The 21539-nt window shown below is 47.3% G+C and overlaps 1 protein-coding gene across 8 annotated transcripts in view; it reads left to right on the top strand.

Annotated features, from left to right (window-relative positions):
• Window positions 1-21539, top strand: part of CADPS (calcium dependent secretion activator) — a 468003-nt gene that overhangs the window by 298689 nt on the left and 147775 nt on the right. For all 8 annotated transcript variants that reach the window (XM_054729907.1, XM_054729908.1, XM_054729904.1 and 5 more), the window contains 2 exons: window positions 9281-9347; window positions 16329-16437. In XM_054729907.1, the coding sequence (XP_054585882.1) occupies window positions 9281-9347; window positions 16329-16437 (176 nt within the window). The remainder of the gene's footprint in view (window positions 1-9280; window positions 9348-16328; window positions 16438-21539) is intronic.

The raw sequence follows: 21539 nt of genomic DNA, 5'->3' as shown, positions 1-21539 counted from the left end.
CTACCGGTTTGTGGAGGTGTGCGCCTCAGAGCTTGTGGAGGTGTGCGCCTCAGAGCTGCCTCTCTGATGGTCACACGCAGCTCTGGTCCCCAGGTTCCGAAAAAACACCTTCCCCCTGCAGTCTTTCAGGGTTTCCACCTGGGTTTACCTCTGTATTGGGCTTAGCAATCAGAGTCGGAAAGAGCCCAAGTGTGCGGACCGTGGGTCTGTGCACCAGGCTAAGGAGCCTGCACTCCTTTGAAAATTCTTAGTCTGACCCTCCTCGTCAGATTAAAATGAGTTGCTTTCAAGAGGTCACTTCTGTTAGCAGCTCAGAAGACCCCCCTCCTCATTCACGGATCACGGCAGTTCCAACTGCCGCCGATTTTTCTAGGCACAGACCTCCCGGCTCCTGCCGGTCCTGTGGCTGCCGCGCTTCCCTCACCCAGCGCTTCCCTCACCCACCGCGGGGATTAGAAACCGCCCCTCATTTCAGGCGAAATCTGACCTTTCCGTGGTGCAGTGAAGAGTTCCTTTGAATCCGAATGTTTGCGCCGATAGGGGACCGGTGGTCTGGTGCTCCCAGCAGTTCAGTGTTTGCAGTTGTCGCGGAAAGTCAGGTTTCCACTAAAATCCTCCTTTCCTTGCAAGATGGCGAGGCGCCCGGCGAGCCCGCAGCTCCGGGAGGGGACCCAGCCCCTGTGGGTGCTGCGCGGTCAGAGGAACACTGCCCAGCACTCCCCCGCCTTCTCCTGGAGTTTAGCTGTCCCTTGGCTTGCCCACATACACTCCCTCTGCGAGCCTCTGCTGCTCCGACTCTCCGCCCCAGGAACAGACTCCAAACCCGACTCTATTCCGTCGCCATTTTTTCCTCTTTTCTAATAAATTATTTGTTGCATAAATAAGTGAATGAATGAGCCCCCATTTTACAAATAAGGAAACTGAGGCTTAGAATCCACATTTTACAAATAAGGAAAATACTTGCCCAACTCAGAGTAAGCCTCAGAGCCAGGTCTAGAATAGTTTCAGTACAACCTTAACTACAAACCTGAAACTTAAATTCAATGAACCACTTCAGTCCATCAACCTGAAGTAATTCACAACAATACTGATTTTCCTTTTATGTTTTAACAAGTTTTTTTAAAAAATAATTTTTTATTTATTGATTTCAAAGAGGATAGGAGAGGGAGAGAGATAGAAACATCAATGATGAGAGAGAATCATTGATTGGCTGCCTCCTGCATACCCCCATCAGGGATCGAGCCTGCAACCCAGTATGTGCCTTGACTGGGAATCTAACCGTAACCTCCTGATTCATGGGTCAAGGCTCAACCACTGAGCAACACCAGCCAGGCTGTAGCTCTGCCTTGTAATGAGAATATTTGTTTAGCCTATTTATATTTAATATAATTATTGAAATGGTTAGGTTTAAATTAAATTGCTGTTTGTCATCTTGCTAGTTGTTTTTTGTTTGTCCCATCTGATATGTTTCTTTTTTCCTCTTTTTCTTCCTTCTTTTGAATTAATTGAATATCTTTATTATTCCATTTTATCTTCTTTATTATGTTAGTATATAGAAAGGCCAATTAGGTCAATTGCCTAGACCAGTGATGGGCAACCTTTTGAGCTTGGTGTGTCAAACTTCGCCAAAAAACTGAGCATAACTCGGGTAGTGTGTCACTTTGAGGAAAAAACATTATTTCACGATATTTATAGTTTAAATAACATAAATGTATAATTGTTATATATAATTGTATTTAATAAACCTCAGCGGCCGCGTGTCATCAGAAATGGCTACATGTGTCAGTGCTGACACGCGTGTCATAGGTTCGCCATCACTGGCCTAGACTGTAACCTTTGGCACTACCACTTACTAGCTGAGGGCAAGTTGCTTAACCTCTCTGGACCTCATTTTGCTCAGCATGAAATGGAGGTAATGATAGCACTGGCCCTGAGGGTTACTGTGAGGATTAAATGAGTTAATAAATGTCAAGCATTTGCTGTAAGGTGAGAGCTACAGCTACAGCGGAGTCGGTGGTGTTTGTTACCATTGGTGTTGTTTGCATTCGCCCATGCTTTGCACCTTTCCTCAGGCATGGGCCCTGCTAGGCTGCTACAAGCAGACTGAGCCACTGGAGTCTCAGCGCCCACCCCTTGTTCTCTCTCACTTCCCAGCGGGGCGGGAGGCCTTCCAGTAAGAATTATGGTTTTTGTGTCACTGTGACTGCTCTTCTTAGAAAAAAATTGTCATGAAGAATTTCTGGGGGAAAAAGATTTTGCTCAGAAAAAACAAGTGCCTCCCTCTGCACCTGGACCAGGGCAGCACCAACCCCCATTTCTGGGCTTGTCAGTCACTCTGGCTCCTTTGTGAGGCGCTCACTGGCTGCCCATCCCCCGACATCCTAACGGAAGATACACAATAAAACGTTTTCCCCATGGATACCTGTTGAGTGCCCATCATGTGCACGCTAGTGCTAAGCACAGTAGGTGCTTAATAAACAGCTGAGGTCCTGCTTCACTTACAGTCACAAACACCACGTGAAGGACACTGTCCCATTTTTTTATTCCCCCCGGGTACTGCCCTGCCAAGTAGTCCAGGGCAGGGGACCCTGAGGCCAGGGAGTCTTCCATGCATTTGACTGGGATTCCTGGGACTTAAGTTGAACCCAAGTGCACCTTCCTCATCTCTCTTTTTTAAAAAAAAATAATATATGTTTTTATTGATTTTAGGGAGAGAGGAAGGGAGAGGGAGGGAGAGATGGAAACATCTATAAGAGAAAAATATCAATCGCTGCCTCCTGCACGCCCCCTACTGGAGATTGAGCCAGTAACTTGGGCATGTGCCCAGACCAGGAATCAAACTGGTGACCTCTTGGTTCCTGGGTTGATGCTCTACCACTGAGCAACACCGGCTGGGCTTCCTTGTCTCTTGTTAGTCCTCTGGACTCTCATCAAACTAAAATGCCGCAGGGAATGGCAGGGATGGCAGTGGCCCACTGGCATGGGATTTACCAAAATGCCACAAGACAGGATGCATTGGAATCATGATGCAAAATGCGACCTGGAGACCCAAACCCAGGCTTCATCTTATTTCCCAACAGAAAATAAATTGAAATAAAGCAGAACATACATTGAAATAAAGAATCCAAAGGTGACGCCTTTGCAAAGTTGGTAGTTACAGACTCTTTCTACTACCACTAGTAGCAGCAAGAATAACAACACTCAACAGCAATGCCGAACATTATCAAGATCCTACTACGTGCCAGTTACTGTGCTAAACACTTGACATGCATCATCTCCACCAGCCCTCACAACAACCGATGGAGTAGGTGCTGTGCTATCCCCACTTACAGCCGAGGAAACTGAGGCACAGGCAGCTACACCAAGGGACAGCTCATGACAAGCCCAGGACTCTCACCTAGGTGTTCCTGAGATATAACCACCAGGCCAGACTTCGGCTCACTGCACCACAGTGCTGATTTATCTGCTCATAAATCCAGATTTCCACATATCCAGGAGGCCTGGGGAGAGAGTTGGGGGGCACCAATGCCCACACAGACAGCTGTCTGTAGGGTGAGGGCCAGGGGCACCTGTGCGTCTGCAATGACAGACTTCATCTGCCCCAGGTGCTTCCCCTTCAGTTTATGAGCACGGCTCACCCTGAGAGAAGACAGCGCAGGAGCCCACCAGCCAGATGCAGGACGTTGCAGCCCTCAGTTTGCTCCGTTTTGACACCTTCTGGCATGTGCCACATTAGTGATGGGTTCTGAGGAAAACCTCCGAGGGAAAGCCCCCTCCACACAAATCGACTGCCTCTTTCCATAGGAGGGCTGCTGCGTTTTCTCTGATCCACTCGGCTCGCCCTCCCAGGGCCTTTCCCCAGAAGCCCTCTCTCTCTCTGTCCAGCTGAAATAACTATTCCTGGTCTTGTTTCAATAAAGAAATCAAGCTTGTCCTCTAGACCAGGAGGAGATGGTAGGGAAGACAGTGCCCTAGAACCAGGCTGTGCTGATGCCATTTACCGCTGGAGCCCTAGGGAAGGTGCTTGAACTTTCTAAACATCAGTTTCCTAAACTGAAAAGTAGGATTAACAGCAAACAATAAGTGTTTGTGTTGTGCCAGTTATTGTTCCAAGCACTTTATCTCTCTCTCTAGTTACTTCAATCCTCATGACAGCCTTTGAAGTAGGTCCCGTTGTTATTATCCCCATTGTACAGGTGAGAAAACTAAGGCCGAGATAGGTCTAGTGACTTGCCCAAGGTCACACACAAACCTAGGCAGCGTGGCTCCACAGTCAAGCTCTTAACCCCTCCGGGTGGGCGCAATGAACTCCTGCGACGTGCTTGGCATAGCACAGAAGGCGAGCAGGACTTCTCTCAGCAGTGGCTATTGTTTTTATTCTGAAGAAAAGTTAGTGATTTCATCTGAGTTACATTCTATGGGAACCAGAGAACTCCTTTTCCTACTTCCATTCTCATCAAGTAAAACTAAATGCTTTAGATGTAGTAGCTTCGTTCATTGTTTCTAATCTCTTTATGTGGATTTAAGTTAAGGGGGAAGAGAAAATGAGTAGTAGCTGCTAGTATAATTTCAGAAATTATGAGATGTTACAACCTGCCAGTCATTACTAAAAATATAAAATTCTTCATGCACTTTTTTAATTTGATATTTTATCTTATCCATGTACAGATGTCCAAGGAGATCTCCTTTCACACATCTAGCTATTGTTTACTACAAGTAATGCTATGCTTTCCTCTGTACAGGGAGTATCCTATATAATAAAGCCCTAAAATGCAAATCGACCAAACCGCAGAACGACCGGTTGCTATGATGCACACTGACCACCAGGGGTCAGACGCTCAATGCAGAGCAGTGCTCCCACAGCGGGGCTCTGCTCAGCCAGAAGCCAGGCTCACAGCTGGCAAGTGCAGTGGCAGTGCTAAGGACCCCTTGGGGGATGTCCGCCTGCTGGACATCCCCCGAGGGGTCCCAGACTGTGAAAGGGTGCAGGCCTGGCTGAAGGACTTCCCAGTGCACCGGGCCTCTAGTCTATACTAATAAAAGAGAAACATGCAAATTGACCATACCTCTGCTATGCCCACAAGCCACGCCCACCAGCCAATCAGGACTGAGTATGCAAATTAACCCAACCAAGATGGCTGTAGCCACAGAGCGAGCAGGAGGCTTGGGTTTCCCCGGCAATGGAGGAAGCCAAGCTTCCTGGCTGGCCCTGGCTTCCGCTCAAGGCTACAGTTTCAATTATAGAAGATAAATAAATCCTAGGTACCAGGGCCTCTGCTTGGGTCACCAGGGGGCATGGCCAGCCTGCAAACCACCACAGGCCCCTCACCCAGGCCGCCCCACGCCCCAAGGGAACCCCCACCCTGATCCAGGATACCCTTCAAGGCAAACCAGCCAGCCCCCACCCATGCACCAGGCCTCTAACCTATCTAATAAAAGAGTAATATGCAAATTGATCATCACTCCAACACACAAGATGGCTGCCCCCATGTAGTCAAAGATGGCTCCCCGCATGTGGACACAAGATGGCCACCACAAATGGCCAGCAAGGGAGGGCAGTTGGGAGGGACCAGGCCTGCAAGGGAGGGCAGTTGGGGGCGATCAAGGGAGGGCAGTTGGGAGTGACCAGGCCTGAAGGGAAGGGCAGTTAGGGGGGATCCAGGCCTGCAGGGGAGGACAGTTAGGGGTGACCAGGCCTACAGGAGAGGGCAGTTAGGGACAATCAGGCCAGCAGGGGAGCAGTTAGGCATCAATCAGGCTGGCAGGGGAGTGGTTAGGGGGTGATTAGGCTGACAGGCAGAAGCAGTTAGGGGCAATCAGGAAGGCAGGCAGGTGAGCAGTTGGGAGCCAGCAGTCCTGGATTGTGAGAGGGATGTCCAACTGCCCGTTTAGGCCCGATCCTACCAGTAGGATCGGGCCTAAACGGGCAGTTGGACATCCCTCAAGGGGTCCCAGATTGGAGAGGGTATAGGCTGGGCTGAGGGACACACATCCCCGTGCACGAATTTCGTGCACCAGGCCTCTAGTTTTATCATAAGACAGCTTTTATTGGGCATCTACTTCCTGCCATGCCTCATGCTTATACTTCTCAAGCATCACCTCACTTAATTCCCCCACACACCCTTGGCCCTGTTTGGAGAACACTGGGAGGTTAAGCAGCTTGCCCAGCATCTCAGGGTAACTGGCAGAACTAGTGCTGGAAGGCTCCTCACCAGCACAGACAATAACCCTCTCTGTCCTTGTCCCTGGCCCAGCCTCCGTTTCTGCATGAATATGATAATCTATTACTTCAAGAGGGTTGAGAGCTCTGTCCAGGACAGCAATGTGGTCCACATAATACAGAGCTGACAGAGTTGGCTTCAGGGTGAAGAATAGCCATCCAACCGTCCCCACAGCCTCAGCCTGGGTCCGGCCCACCCCCTCTCATCTGCACACTGTCACCCTCTCCTGGTTGGCTTCCTGCTTCTCTTGCCCCTCCCATCAACAGCACATTCACCACCACGGCCACTGGGGTCATCTTAAGTAGAAATATAACCTTGTCACTCCCCTGCCTAAAACCCTCCCTGGTTTTCCATCCTTATTTAGAATGAGTGTGTTAATGCTACAATTTACCCAGTTAAAATGTCACTGCTGTGAAGTGAATGGAGTTTGGGGCAAGAGTGGAAGAGGGGAGACCAGAGAGGAGCCTATTGCCATGGCCCAGGTGAACTTGACGTAGTTTGGGGAGTAGCAGTGGAGATAGAAATAGGCAGGATATACTTTGGAAGGAGAATTCAAAAGACTTGGTGATGCATTGCATGTCTTTATGCGATGTTTTTAAATCTCATCCGAAATCATTATAAAGGTTGCTCTGCTTTTTCAAGAACATGGCATTCAAAACCAATTAAAATATTGCCAATACTTATTGACCACCTACCATGCACAGTTGACCCCTCAACTGTTCTGCAGTCAGAGACACCGAACCCCCGCACAGGCCCTTCACATCCGCAGATTCACCCAGGGTTGCAGTCCGCCAGAATCCGAGGCTGGGAAACCGCATTTGGGAATGCAAAATTCTGTTTTTGATCCACTACTGGTTGAATCTGCAAATGTGAAACCCTCAGATACGACAGGCAGACTGTATTTACTGAAAAAAATCGGTGTATTAGTGGACCCACACAGTTCAAGGGGCAGTTCTACCGGGAACTGCACTAGGAAGTTGAAAAGGAGAGGTGTCTGTGCCAGAAACCTAGAAAGAAAGGACCAGGTTCCTTCCCTCCAGGATCTCACAGTCCAACGGGTGTGTGAGGATAAAAGCAAGTAAGTGACGGCTGCCAGCACAGAATTGACTTACATGGCCCAGGAGGCGGTGACATCAAGTAAGGACGGAGACTCAAGAAGAACGTGAGAAGGCACTCAGGCAGCATAACTGTGCAAAGTTACAGATGAAGGTGTGAAATCACGTGGTCAGGAATTACAGACAATACAAGGCGCCAGCTGAGCCTGGAGAGTTCACCGGGGCCAGAAAAGGCAGCGCGGCCAGGTCTGGTCAGGATGCTGCATGTTGTCTTTAGAGGCCAAGGCTTCCCCGAGTGTATTCACACCACGAAGGGTACACAAGATCGTCCACGGATGCACCGATAAGCATGTATTAGTTAAGTGGATCCTAATGCATTTTAATGTGTGCTGCATAAGTTCTAATTGGTGTATAAAGGCTACAATGTAAAGTTTTCTTTCGAAATAAATGTATTCATGTTAAATAAGTCAACTTGAACTTTCAAGTGAATCATAGGATAAACAGGCGGGCAGATAGGGGAGAAATCATGAAAGTGGAATGTGAGCGGCCAGAGTTTGGGGCTCCCTTCATGTAAATGGGGAGACCCACTGGAGTTCCAGCGGGGGAGGCGTGAGAGCACTGCAGACGGTGGCCCTGTCCCAGGACCAGGAGGAGGAAATCATGCTGGGGTCCCTGAAACCCCCGCAGAGGTTCCCCCGCACTGGCCCTGGGCACGGCCCTGTGGCCGGGGCTGACTTGGCGGAGGTGTGAGGGGAGGACTTGGTGGAGGTGTGAGGGGAGGACTGAGCAGAGGAGGAACTTTGCAGCAGGTGAATCGGCTGTACTTGGCGATTGAGGAGCAAGGAGGCGGGGACAGAGGCGCCAGGAGACTCCAGGTTCTGGCTTGAAGGTCTGAGTAGATTTGGGCCACCAGCCACTCCAAGGGCCCCTGGAATTTGTCAAACAGCATCAACTGTAATTAGGGGCATTGTTCTTTCTGCTCCAAAGCGGAAATTCTGTCTGATTCTAGGTGAAGTGAGGGTTTGGAAGTTGTCCCGTTGGTTCTGACAGCAGATGAAGCCAGTCCTGGGCTGGAGTGTTAGAAAGTGTTGGGGTTTGACCAGCTCTCTCCTCACCTGGCCTGACAGAGTCTGAAAACCACCAGCCTCCCTTCCTGGATCAGCGCCAGTTCAACATGTAACCATCCACAGGCCTTGGGGTAATTCATGAGTGAATTAGCAACACTGGTCTTAAAATCTCCGGACAGCCTTCCAGGCGTCCTCAAACTACGGCCCGTGGGCCACATGCGGGTGTTTTTGCCGTTTTGTTTTTTTACTTCAAAATAAGATATGTGCTGTGTGCATAGGAATTTGTTCATAGTTTTTTTTAAAACTATAGTCCTGCCCTCCAACGGTCTGAGGGACAGTGAACTGGCCCCCTGTTTAAAAAGTTTGAGGACCCCTGGCTTTGACCTTGCCTCTGTGGTCCTCAACCCTCCTTTTTTTATTTCCTGTTTCTGTATAAAGATGAATTTCCACCAACAGGAGAGCGTTTGGGGAAGAGGGAGGAGTACAGGGAGGACTTTCTCTGTCAACTTGAAACTTCTTCCAACTTCTTCCCTGTAACATATACACCTGCCTTTGGCAGAAAAAAAAAAAAAAAAAAAGAACCTGAGGGAAGGTTTTCCTGAATGAAACGTGGTAAGAGGTAAAGAATTGGTAGTTGTGAGATTTAGCACTAATTTTTTTCTCTTTGCACCACACCTGTTAGGAGTTTCCCCGACCTAAAAGACTTGGCGCGAGTCCACATTGAGGCACAACGTAACTCTCTCAGGGTGCTCCGGAGCCAGTCAGGCTGAGGATGGGAAGGGACTTGGCTGCTGTTTCTTGCTCAGCTCGAATCTGCTTTCTCTTTCTGGGCCGCGTGCATGTCCTTGTTTCTGAGCACCAAGCCTCACGGTAAAGTGTATTAAACGATGCACTCACACAAGCATTAATGCAACGGTGTCTTTTCCCTTTTCCTTAGGTATTTATGGGCCATCGGCAAGAATGTCTGGAAGCGATGGAAGAAAAGGTTCTTTGTGTTGGTGCAGGTAACTCTTCAACTCTAATTAATCAGCCTTTGGAGCCATCAGTTTTAACCACGTGGCAGGATTAATGGATAGTTTTTAATGGATGTAAACTACCTGAAGCACACAAAGCTCAATCAGCAGCTCAATGAAGTTTTGCCCTTACAGATCCATGTAACCACCGATCAGAGGCATACGCACATTTCCAGAATCCAGGGTGTTCCCTGTGTTCCTTTGCCTATTTTTATATCACTTTAAATTTTTTAAAAATCCATGCATGCTCATTAATTTCTATTCTGATAATACAGAATTATGTAAGACTAGAGGCCTGGTGCATGAAATTTGTGCACGGGTAGGGTTCCTAGGCCTGGTCGGTGATCAGGGCCAATCAGGGCCTTCTGGCTGCGGGCCGGGACCTTCCTTCATTCCGTGCTTCCCCCTGGTGGTCAGCACATGTCATAGCAAGCAGTCGAACTCCCAAGGGGACAATTTGCATATTAGCCTTTTATTATATAAGACCAGAGGTCTGATGCATGAAATTCATGCAAGAGTAGGCCTTCTTTCCCCTGGCTGCCGGCATTGGCTTCCCTCTGGCACCCAGGACCCGGGCTTCCCTCCAGCCCCAGCTTTGTCTGGAAGGACGTACGGAATGATGTCCGGTCTAATTAGCATATTACCCTTTTATTATTATAGATAAGTAGGAGAACTCCCACCATGTCTGTGATGGGAGACCCCAGGGATGGAGCAAGCCTTTGCCTGTTTAGGACAGTGGGACACCAACATTGTTTTAGAAGAATCTGCTATTTCTAAAGACACTAAGATACTCCTGAGAAAATTCAGAATTTAGTTGGACTTTTTCACATCTATTTTATTGTTAGTGTGTTTATATTTAACTACCTGTAGGGGAGCACTCCACTCTTCTTGCTGCCTGGGCTTCCAGAAGTCTCAACTGACCCCCTATAATGATGTTTACAGTCTGGAACGTATGTTTCCAGATAGACTTTCTTTAACCAAAAATAATCAATTTTTCATGTTGTCCTGCAAATTGCTTTAAAAAAATCATTGTAGACATTTTCCCATGTTTGCACATATACTTCTGGCTCTATTACCTGTAAATTCCCCCCCCCCTTTTTTTTTTTCTTATGATGGGAAATTTTAAGATTTACTCTCTCAGCAACTAGAATTTTCCTTTTTGATAGACTTCTGGGCTTCCCCAAATGGGACTATTATTAACCATGCAGCACAGAACATCGGTGTATACAGATATAGATATGGATGCAGATATTGATACTAGTAATACATTAGTAATATTTAAATAGTATCTTTGCTCTCAAGTATTTCTTTAAGAAAAAATATCCAAAAATAGTAATACATATCTTTGAAAATCCCTCCTTTTTTGTTTGTTTGTTTGTTTGTTTTTTGCATCAGGATTTTTCAGTTTGCAAAGGAATTTGCCATTGCCTCTTTTTAATTGCAGGCTCCACCAGAGCATATAAACTATAATTCAATTTGCAAAAAGTTAATTTCTGCTGTACTCTGAACGACATCACAAAGTGTGCCACCTTAATTTAGTGACTAAGGTGTTTATCGGGTTACTGTGTTGGCTCTAAGCACTGACTGGTATTTAGATCACTCTCAGTTCTGAAACCTCACCATGGCGCAAACGCCTCTTAGGCCTTAAAAGTTCCACCAACCCTGAGCTCCTAAGACTAGACCTCCTACAGATCTACTCATGTGCCTGCCACTGAGGCAAAATGCTTCTCTGGCTGTAAGCAAGAGGTGACCTTTGCTTTCATATTGCTATGGGGTACAGCAAAACCTTAAAGTAAATTAGCCAAATAAAGGGTTTGGAATTATGTGCAACCTCAAAAATAATCCATGGCTAAGCAATAAAGGAGATTTTATTTTGAGATACATTTCCTCGGACTACCAATGGACCAATATCTATGGAGCACCTACTTTGTATAGGGCATGTTGGTAGGTCATAGAGGACTATGAGGCCCTGTCCCTCACTTCCAGGAGAACTCTATTTGAGTTCTTTATAGGCAAACAGACTCAAGCTAATTAAGATTTTTTTTAAAAGGAATGTATTGAAAGGCACTGAGGTAGTTCATGGGATTGCAGAAAAGGTTGAATGACCAGTCCTTATTACAAACAAAACCAGTTCCAGAAGTCTAGGTCGTGGGAACCATGGATAGCGACATGACAAACTCAGCTCTGACCATTTTCTGTCCTCCCATCTCCACTCAAAAGCCAGACCTGAGAGAGAGAATTGGGTTGGTCCAACTTGGATCACGCACCCAACTTATAGCAGGGGCCAGCGATGGCATTGTGATGATCAGGCCCACGGAGCTGTCTCCAGTGCAAAATCAGGATGCCAGTGCCAGGAGAAATGGATGCTGGGCAGGCAAGAAGAGCTGTGCCCAGTCTGAAGAACACAACATAAATGGAGAGACAAGCTACACCCAAAGAAGCAGTGCTCAGTTATGGGCGGTTCTCGCCTCAGTACGCTCACGTGGCCCGGCAGCCTCTCTGACTTCCCTGGGACTCTGCCTGGCCTCCCCCAGTACACTATGCGCTGTGTCAAGACCAGTTCTGTTTCTGAGTCACCTTGACGTCCTTCCCTCTTTCCCTCACCGCACACATTCACTTCCTCCAGCTCAGTGTGTGGCACGGCCATTCGGGAAATAGTGGAAGGAGGAAGGAAAAGGAAGAGAGGAGAAGAGCCTGGATAGTGACAACTCCCCAGAGGAAGAGGGATGAGAGGCCCTCTCACCATGGTAGGGAGTCTCCCCTCCCATATTATCGGCCCACTGTGCCCCAAAGATTTCAGGTTAAAATCAGTTTTTGTTTGGTCTTCAGCCAAATTATTTCAGAGATACCCACACACCCTCCACTCCCCTGTTTAGCAACATACAAACCATAATATTCTATGGTTCCTCTAATAACGTTCATTATTGCTTATATTTACATGGTCCTCAGAGTTTACAAGGTGGTCATGCAGTTGGTCTTTACAATCTTTCTGTACTACAGTGAGGGCAAGTCTTATCCGCCTTTTACGTGAGAGAAAACTGAGGTTGAATGACTCGCCCAAAGCCCATGGCCCCTAGGCAGCCAATGGAACCTAACACACGTCTGGTATTTAGACTCTGTGGTTCTTCATACACAACCATGTCACATTAAAAAATGGTCATTGGTCCCAGGAACTGTATGCTTCACATTATAAAAGTGTTCTCCATCCTCAGATCTTAGCTCTGTGATGTTTTAGTCAATGTTTCCTCATTAAAACCTTCCCTGACCACCCAACTACACTAAATCCCCAAGCTCTTACAGTACCATAGATCTCTTTTTAATACTTATCACCATTAATGTCACATTTCTGAGCTAATATAATTAATGTCTACCTTTCTGCTAGGCATGAGGGCAGGGACCACATCTGGTGTTGTACATCTTTATATTCCCAGCACCCACTTACTACCTAAGTATTTGGCGAATGAACAAATAATTGAATGAATGAATGAATCTGCCATACAGAAAGAAGTCTTTTCTAAAATATATGTGTGTGAACTTTGAACAAGGGCTAGTGACCAGGCTTCAGTAAAAATGACAGCTGGATCATTCTTAAAGAAAGATAGTAAAGGCAAGAACAGGGGATTTAGACAAAATGTATCTCATTAGTTGTAGGTCCAAGTACTATAATCTCCCATGGATGCTGGGAGGAAGAAGCGGGTGAGTCAGGAACAAGAAAACCCTCCTATCTGAACTCTAGTTGCTAAATATAATTGAAACTCAGGGCAAACTTAAAATTTCAAGACAGTTCCTACATGTTAAAACAGTGGTTCTCAAGCTTTAGTGTGCATCAGAAATACCTGAGACACTTATGAAAAGTAGAGATTCCTGGACCTCAGATTCTGTTTCAATTGTTCTGACTTAAAGAATCTGCATATTTATAACCTACCCCCACTAGATACACACACTCTAGGAATGTGGCCTGCCCACTCTGTACAAAACATTATTGCAAACCTTTTCCTAGTTTAAATAAGTGGTTGGAAGTAAGCTAAGGGCTTCCTTGTGTATCTGAAGTTTTAGCTACCTTTAAAACAAAAGCAGGAAGATTGTACCCTCGGGAGTCCCAACAGCCAACTCCATGATTCCATGGAAAGGTGAAAGGTGCATTCCGGCTGAAAAATCCCAAGCATGTGGAAGTTGTAGTCCTTTACGCCCATCTCTCCAGAGTGCATTTTCAGGTTCTGCTGGACAGTTGAGGTCACGAGATCTTTATGTTTTCTCATGTCCTGGTCCAGGCTCTCAAGCTGGGCTGGTTGACTCTCTGACTCCCAACGTGTGTTCTAGACTCTTCTATGCTATTATTGCAAAGATGCTCACTATTTCATTAATTCCCTTCAAAATACAGTGTCAGTAGAATTCTACGGGGACATAAAAATATGCATTTCATTGGGAATAGCTTTCGCTTAGTGATGTCTTGTGGATGCTTTAAAAAAATAAAAAAGCTGCCAAACTTTTGCTATCCCTTCGCCCTCAAGCACTCTGAAAAAAACAGAGGTTCCCCACAAACTTGAAATATTCAAAGAGAAATCATTTTTTACCCCTTCCTTGATTTCCTAAAGTAAGTCATTAAACCCCAAATTAAAATGGTCCTAATAAACCAACTACTTGAGCTCAAATGTTGTCAGGAACAACTTCAGCAGTATTACCAGAAGGGGGCAGCAGTGTACAGCATTCCAAGAAGCAAGCAACTGAAACAAGAAAAAATCAAACAGCCGGGAGCCTATAGTGAGAGTAAATGCAGGATCTTGAAATAACACCCTTCTGTTGTGATTTTTTTTCTGTTCTCAAGTGAGTGTCTGCAACTCTATATTTGTTTGGAAAATCATCACATTAGCAAACTGTACCATGTGGTATTGCCAGAGACAGGTAAAAATCCTGTCCACTGTTCCAGCAATATCTATAATTACGGTCACATCACGGGGGATCAGCTACCTATAGAACCAGTAATGGGTTGGAAAATCCTGGTGCTGTGCTTAGAGTCATACTATATGTCAGTTAATGAGAAGAGAGAAGAAGAAAAAAACAAACCTCTTTATTAGATCAACTTTCTAGAAAAAAAATCAGGCTCAATTAGTGAATACCCACTGTATGGGGAATAAAACCAAGATATATGACTCCATAAGCCAACTCTATATTAGAATGTCAGTGCCAAATGCCAGGAAACTGTTTACATCCATACATGTGTTGAGCATTTTCTCGGTGAGGGTCACGCACACTGTATAAAGCCCTCCACTGCTCAGAGAATCCCCCGGCACCCATAAGACGCAGGTAGAATACAGGTGATGACTCAGACTCAGATAGGTGACAGCTTATCAGAGCTGGGGTGGGGCATAGGCCTGTGTGACTACCAAGGTTGCACTCTTAACTCTCATTTTAAAAATACCACTTTAAGAGAAGCGGGTGCTATTGGGTGTTCTGCTTGTCACGAGAATAATACATATCCACTTATGAAAATACTCCTAGTGACCTGGCTGTATGTTTCCCTTGGAGCCCATCAAGGCCTTGCAATATAAGGAACAGGTTCTGCAAACTCCATGCATTATAAAGGCACAAAGTTGTGCCGAAAGGTTTCATCAGAAACCAACAGAGGGCAGCAGCAGATAAAGCAACCAGTAAACGCTGTCCCTTTATCTCCCTCTGGGATCCTCGGGCCTCCCAGGTGGAGGTGCTGCAGGGCTTGAGAGCGCCAGTTTCTCTTGCCTTCAAAAAAAGAAGCCAACTTCACCATGGAGAAGGAGACTAAGAATGTCCCCAGCAGCGATCAAAGTTCACTTAGAACACGTCTCTTTCAATAAAGGGAACTAAGAGATGAGGGATACGGCACTTTTTCGCCAAAGCATTTGACATCGTGGATGCTAAATATGCCACGAGCCTGTAGCCTGAAGCCCGAAGGATGCTCACTCTCCCACGGGCTCCTGGCAGACAGGCCAGAGCAGTAATGTCCACCCGGGTCTGGATGCACCGTGGCGACAGGTCCTGAAGGCCGCTTGCAGCCGCAGGCCCACCCGGCACAGCATCCCGCCCGTGTGGGTAATGTGGGCTACATCCGGGACCACGGCCGAGCCGTGGGAGAGGGTGGCTATACCATGACTGGCTCCCAGCAGTGGCACGCTCATTGCTTATGACAGCATGTCACTCCTGCGTCTGAGATGAGCAGGAGACTTTTCAGAGGAACCAAAGGCTCTCCTTCAGTGGACTGGGGTGCGGGGGGGGGGCGGGGGGGGCAGGGGGTGTAAAATGGGAGGCTTGATGCTGAAAATGGGCCTGGAAAAATGAAATACTAAAAAAAAATTTAAAAGTTGGAGCATAAATAAATGAATGACCAAAAGGCCTGTGTTATGATGTGAGCTTGGCAGTCGCAGCTAGGGCCACAGTCAATTGCCACTATTTGACCTGCAAAAATGGCAATTTCATGTGGCTTATCCCAATTAAAATATCAGCAGTGACGGTAGCAGCCAACTGTTATTCGGCAATTACTGAGCACCAGTAACTGAGTCTAAGTGCATTCCATGTGAACCCATTCAAATTGAGTGAGGAGGTAGGTTCTCAGATTATATCCAGTCTACAGATGAGATCACAGGGAACCAGAGAGGCTGAGTAACTTGTTCCATGCCACACAGCCAAAGGTGACAAAACTTATTTTGAACCCCGTTCCTGCACACAGGGCCTCAGGGGAAAGGACATGTTAAAGGCTAGGGGTGCCTCCTGGAAATATGGGGGAAGGATGTGTTAAAGGCTGAGGTGTCTCCTGGGGAGGTGGGGGGGGGAGGGGATGTGTTAAAGGCTGAGGTGTCTCCTGGGGAGGTGGGGGGGGGAGGGGATGTGTTAAAGGCTGAGGTGTCTCCTGGGGAGGTGGGGGGAAGGACCTTAAAGGCAGAGGTGTCTCCTGGGGAGGTGGGCTCTGAGGCCCGGCCTCACCGTCTGTCTCTCCTCCAGGTCAGTCAGTACACCTTCGCCATGTGCAGTTACCGGGAGAAGAAAGCGGAACCTCAGGAGCTGCTGCAGCTGGACGGCTACACTGTGGATTACACCGACCCCCAGCCAGGTACCAGCCACCCACAGGCCCTGAACCCACAAAGCCCTCCCCCTTCCCAAATCAATGCTGCACTAATATTTGTTGGGCATTTACTTAATTAAGCCGTGTTCCCAGGGTTTCAGAGGCAGGTGACCAGGACAGCCACACAGGCCCTGGCTTGTGGAATGTCCCTCTTGGTTGAGTAAATGCCATCCCGATCAAGAACGTTGGTTTTATTCAGTGGATCCCTGTAAAATCAAAACAAAACCTATACATAAGCTATCCCCCCAAAAATGTCTATACACACTTTGAATAATTATAAAGGCAGAGTTGATTAAAATACGCTTCATTTTCAAAAGTGAGCTATTGGCTGTTAAAATGCATACACATTTTTTGGGACACCCTGCATATATTTTTCACATAGTTGTGCCCACATCAAGTGTATACTCTACCCTAGAATGCTAAAAAAAAAGAAATTCCTGAAAAAAGAAGTCCTATAGGAACACCAAGGACTGTGTGTGTGTGTGTGTGTCTGTGTATGTGTGTGTGTGTGTGTGTGTATGTGTGTGTGTGTGTGTGTGTATGTGTGTGGTTCTTCACCTGTGATGGTGTATTGTGGTTGTATAGTGTGTCTCCATGTCCATCCTGCCCTGTACATCCAGACCTGCTAACCACACTTCCAGGCTGGCCGATGGCACGTGAAAATAAAGCACTCCCTAAATGTCTTTTTTCCTAAGAAGACACCAATCCACAAGCATAGACATCCAAGCCCTTAAGCCTGTGTAACTAAGAGAACCACTCAAATAGTAGTATTTCTCACAAGTTCTACTTCCTGCCCCTCACACCTCTCCCCGCCACCACCCATTTTATCTTCTTCCCAGAAGAAAATGAATAGAAATCAGCCTCAAAGAACCTTCAAAATGGGTGGGGGTGTGAAATCATTTCAGCATATTAATGAACAACAAGCACCAACAGCCCTCTCCCAGAGAAGTTTATTTTTATGCCAAATCTGCACAAGGAAGCATTTCCAACCATACTGCATTATTTGGCCCAAAACCTTTTTTTCTACTCCCATATTGCTCTTCCACATGCAACAAAATACACATAAAAGAAAAACAGAGTTTGAGAGAAGATGGGGTGTTAACCTGGAAGAGTGTGGCTAGGAAGGCCCTGGGCCCAGTCCACTTAGGGAGATTCGCACCCGAGGGACTCAGGAGGTGGTTAGCATCCCCCCAGAGCCGACCACAGAAAGCCTGAGTTAAAGGCTCTGCCTGGAAATCCTTCATCACAGATAGAACCTGCTAGAGTCTGAAACAATGTCACGCAACATCTCATTGAAAGGATGTGGCTCCTGCATTAAAAAGCCAACCCTCGGGTGTTCTGTGATGGTTTGCGATCTTCTCAAACCATTGAGTTCCCTTCAGAGAAATGGGTTCCACCTTTGCTGAGACCTGCAGGCTAAGGTGGGAGGCTAAAGGGCCAACATGAGAGGGGAAATGGTCACACCTTCCGACAGTGATTCGTTTAAAGCCAGTTCGCTTTTCCCTCCACATGATTGCACTTGGTCGTCTCCTCAAACCCCCCCCCCTGCCCCCCGATGGAGACAGGACCAGGGTTTCGGTCCTGTTTTGTAAAGGGAGAGACTGGGCTGGGACTCGGGGCCAGCCCATGCCCCCTTTGGCACTTGGAGTAGCTGTAGCTGTCATGTTATCCCGAAGCACATCCTCTCCCCACAGGAGGGCAGGAAGCTCTTCCGTCCACCAGCCAAGGAATGTGCGCATCTATTAGAAAGCTTCTCTTCCTTGTATCACGTTGACCCCATGGGACATAATTGATAAGTTCCTTTACCAGTGATGTAAAGGAGAAGTGATTTGATTGTGTTCTTGAGAATAATAAGCAGCAGCTTCTTTGCCTTGTGTGTGCCACGTCCTATTTATTTTCCAAGTAACATCTGATTGGAAATGAGATTTAAATACTCCTAATTGTCATAAGAAAAGTCTAACTCAGAATTTCTCAAAGAGCGCTAATTAGAAATGAAGTTCCTGGGCCCCAAACCTGAGCTTGGGAGAGGGGAGGGCAGAATCCTCATATTTCAGCAAGTTCCTGGGCCCCAAACATAGGAGAGGGGAGGGCAGAATCCTCATATTTCAGCAGGCCTTGAGGGGCATTGTATGCACAGTCAGGTTTGCCAGCTAGCGGGGGAAGTAAGGTACAATTTAGCCAGTGCCCACAGAGGTGTGAGGAGTCTCCCCAGCTGCCCTCTGAAAGGTGAGTGTGCGAATGGAGAGGACTTCTGAGCCCATCTGCACCCCCCGCTTCTTGGCTTTATCCAGGCTGTCAGTGGGCCCAGGTAGCCTTGTAGTTGTGGATGTCCTCGCCTTCGTATCATCCTGGGACCCCGTGGTCACCCAGACACAAGCATTCGCACTCAATCGGCTTTACCTTGCGTAGGGGCCTTGGCCTATCCACCTGGGGACCTGGTAAAGAACTCTGGAAGTGTTAAATACAGCTGCTTGTTTTAAGCTAAAGACTCTACCTTTCCCTGGGTGTGGTTCGGAGAACATGCGACAATCTCTCAATTCCCATTAGAGTAAGTGGTGAAGTTTTCAAATGAAAGGATATTCATTCAAAATAATTCAAACCACTAAATTCATTCTTTCACAGCTTTACCATTGTAAATGGCTCCATCCATGTGTGCTATCGGCCAGTCTCTCCCCCCGGGAGCTGGCCAGCACTCTGTGCCTGGTCAGCCTCCGTCCGTCCCCGGCGTGTCCCACTGTGCCTGACAGGACAGTGCCTGTGCGATGCGCCACGGAGAGCCCATGCACTGCCACACGTCACGTTTCGCAGGTCCCGTCCCCGGGAACTGCTATCTTGTCTGACATGCTGCCCGGAGGAACGTGCCGATGCTCACTGCGCTTTCTCTCCCCGGTTTCCTTTCACCCGCTTGCTCGGCTCCCTCCTTGCTCTCCTTGGCGTGGCCTGGTCTCCGTGTTTTCTGGAAAAGCTCTGTTGCGCTCCACTGTGGTCATGGTCACCACTGCTGCTGCTTTAGATGCTTCTCTTCAGCCTGATGCCTCCAGGAGGAGGTTCCACTGCTGCTAATGGCCGATCGCAGAGAGCTGTCACTGTGCCCGGCCGTGTGTTTGGGCCGTGTTGCCCAGTGGTCACAGTCATCAGTCTCTGTGCCCGGCCGTGCGGTCAGGCCATGCTGCCCAGTGGTCACAGTCACCAGCTCTGAAGTTAGATGGCTGGGACCGGAAGCTCACCTCTGATGCTCACAGCCCTGCTTTGAGTTCATGGGCTAGTTATCACCTTCTCTGTGACTCCATTTCCTCATTCAGAAAATGGGAATAATGTACTTATCTCAGAGGGCTGTTGGGAGGATTAAATACAAATCTGAAAACTTCTTGGCATCCTTCTCTCTCTACCTCTGCACTTTGAGGCAACCCGTGAACTGACTTTGTGACCTTAGCTGCAGCCCTGGGGGAGCGGGGTGGGGGGGGGGGGGGGCAGGGAAAGTTCCTACCCGTGGTGTCTACCCGGCATTCACTGACAGATCAAAGCAGCTCATCCACGGGAGCCTGATCTGCAGCAGGTCTGATGGCTACTCCCCTTTGAGCTCCTTCTTGCTCGCTTCTTAGGGCTTCAATCATCCCTCAAAGATCTTCATCTTTCTCTTGGGCCCTCCAGAATTTTCCTTCTTATCATGTCATCCATCCATTTCATCAGGTTTTCCCAGCTTGCTCAATGTACATTAGCCTATCCAATTTGCACATTCTAAAAAAAACCCTCCTTAAAAAACTAGGAAAAATATCCCCCCATAATTATAACCACTCAAGATCTTTCATTAAAAATGCTGTACCATCAGACCCTCCATATAAAGGAGTAGCCCCTGTTGTTCTAGAATGCCTGGAAACTCTAAGTGCAAAACTGCGAATATACACCCACTCTTGTGGAATGGACTCCTGGGTTAATATTATCAACATGATGGCAAAGTCCACGCGTCACCTAGTTCAATGCCAAATGTCAAGCAGATTAGTGGCTGAGCCTTGCTGGAAATTTGGGGCTGCTAATCACTCCAATCATTCTCTCAGTTTTAACTGATAATTGGGGGGGATGATAAGGAACCTGATGAAGATATGAAGCTTTATATCTGGCCACTGAGTTCCCAGTAACCCCAAAACACCGGCTTTTGGAATATGTTGACAGACACGATGTAACTGTGGCCTGAGTTCAGAGAGGCTTCCACCTCCCTTACTCTAAATGTTAACCTTGAGAACTCCTCCTGGGAAATGATGGACCTTAGAGCATTCATTCACTCAGGAAGTATTTGTTGAGCACCTACTATGTGCCATGTACTATTCTAGGTACAAGGGACACATCAGTGAACAAAACAGATAAAACCTCCCAGTCCTTATGAAGTAAAGTAAGTTATTTAGCTTGTAAGATAGTGATAAGAACTATGGAGAAAAAAGAAGCAAGCTAAGAGAGATGAGTAAAGAGGGGAGAGATCAGTGAAAGCTTGAACAAGAATTTGACATTTGAGCAAAGACATGAAGGAAGTGAGGGTGTGAATCATATAGACGTCTAGAGGAAGAGTGATCTAGGTACAGAAAACAGCAAGTGCAAAGGTCCTGAGGTGAGAACATACCTGGAGTGGTTCAAGGAATTACAAGAGGCCAGCGTGGCCATCATGAAGTGAGTTCATACATGTGCATGAGAGAGAGAGAGAAAGAGTAAGCGATGAGAATAGAAGTAGTGGAGGGTTAACTCACGTGGGCCTTGCAGGCCTTGCCAGAACCTGGACTTTTCCTGCATGAAATGTGGAATCACTGGCAGGTTTTGAGCAGAGGAGTGACATGACCTGACTCTTGTGCTCAACCAATTACCCTCAACTCTAGAGGATGAGGGCAGACAGAGCAGGGAGGAGGCTGTAAAATAATCCCAATGAGAGGTGAGCATGGCTCGATTCGGGGTAGCAGCACCAGGGGTGGAAGAAGGGGCCAAGTTCTGGTATAATGTCCTAAAGAATTAATGGCCGTGAGAATTCCCCTGGAAGTGAGTAGTGAGATAAAGTTAGCAGTATGAAGTGAGCTGTGGGCTTAAGCAACTAGAGGGATGCGCTCAGC

Source organism: Eptesicus fuscus, chromosome 18, assembly GCF_027574615.1.
Source record: "Eptesicus fuscus isolate TK198812 chromosome 18, DD_ASM_mEF_20220401, whole genome shotgun sequence".
Classification (NCBI taxonomy): domain Eukaryota; kingdom Metazoa; phylum Chordata; class Mammalia; order Chiroptera; family Vespertilionidae; genus Eptesicus; species Eptesicus fuscus.
Note: the sequence above shows the minus strand (reverse complement) of the source record. Positions and strands in the feature narration are given on the sequence as shown.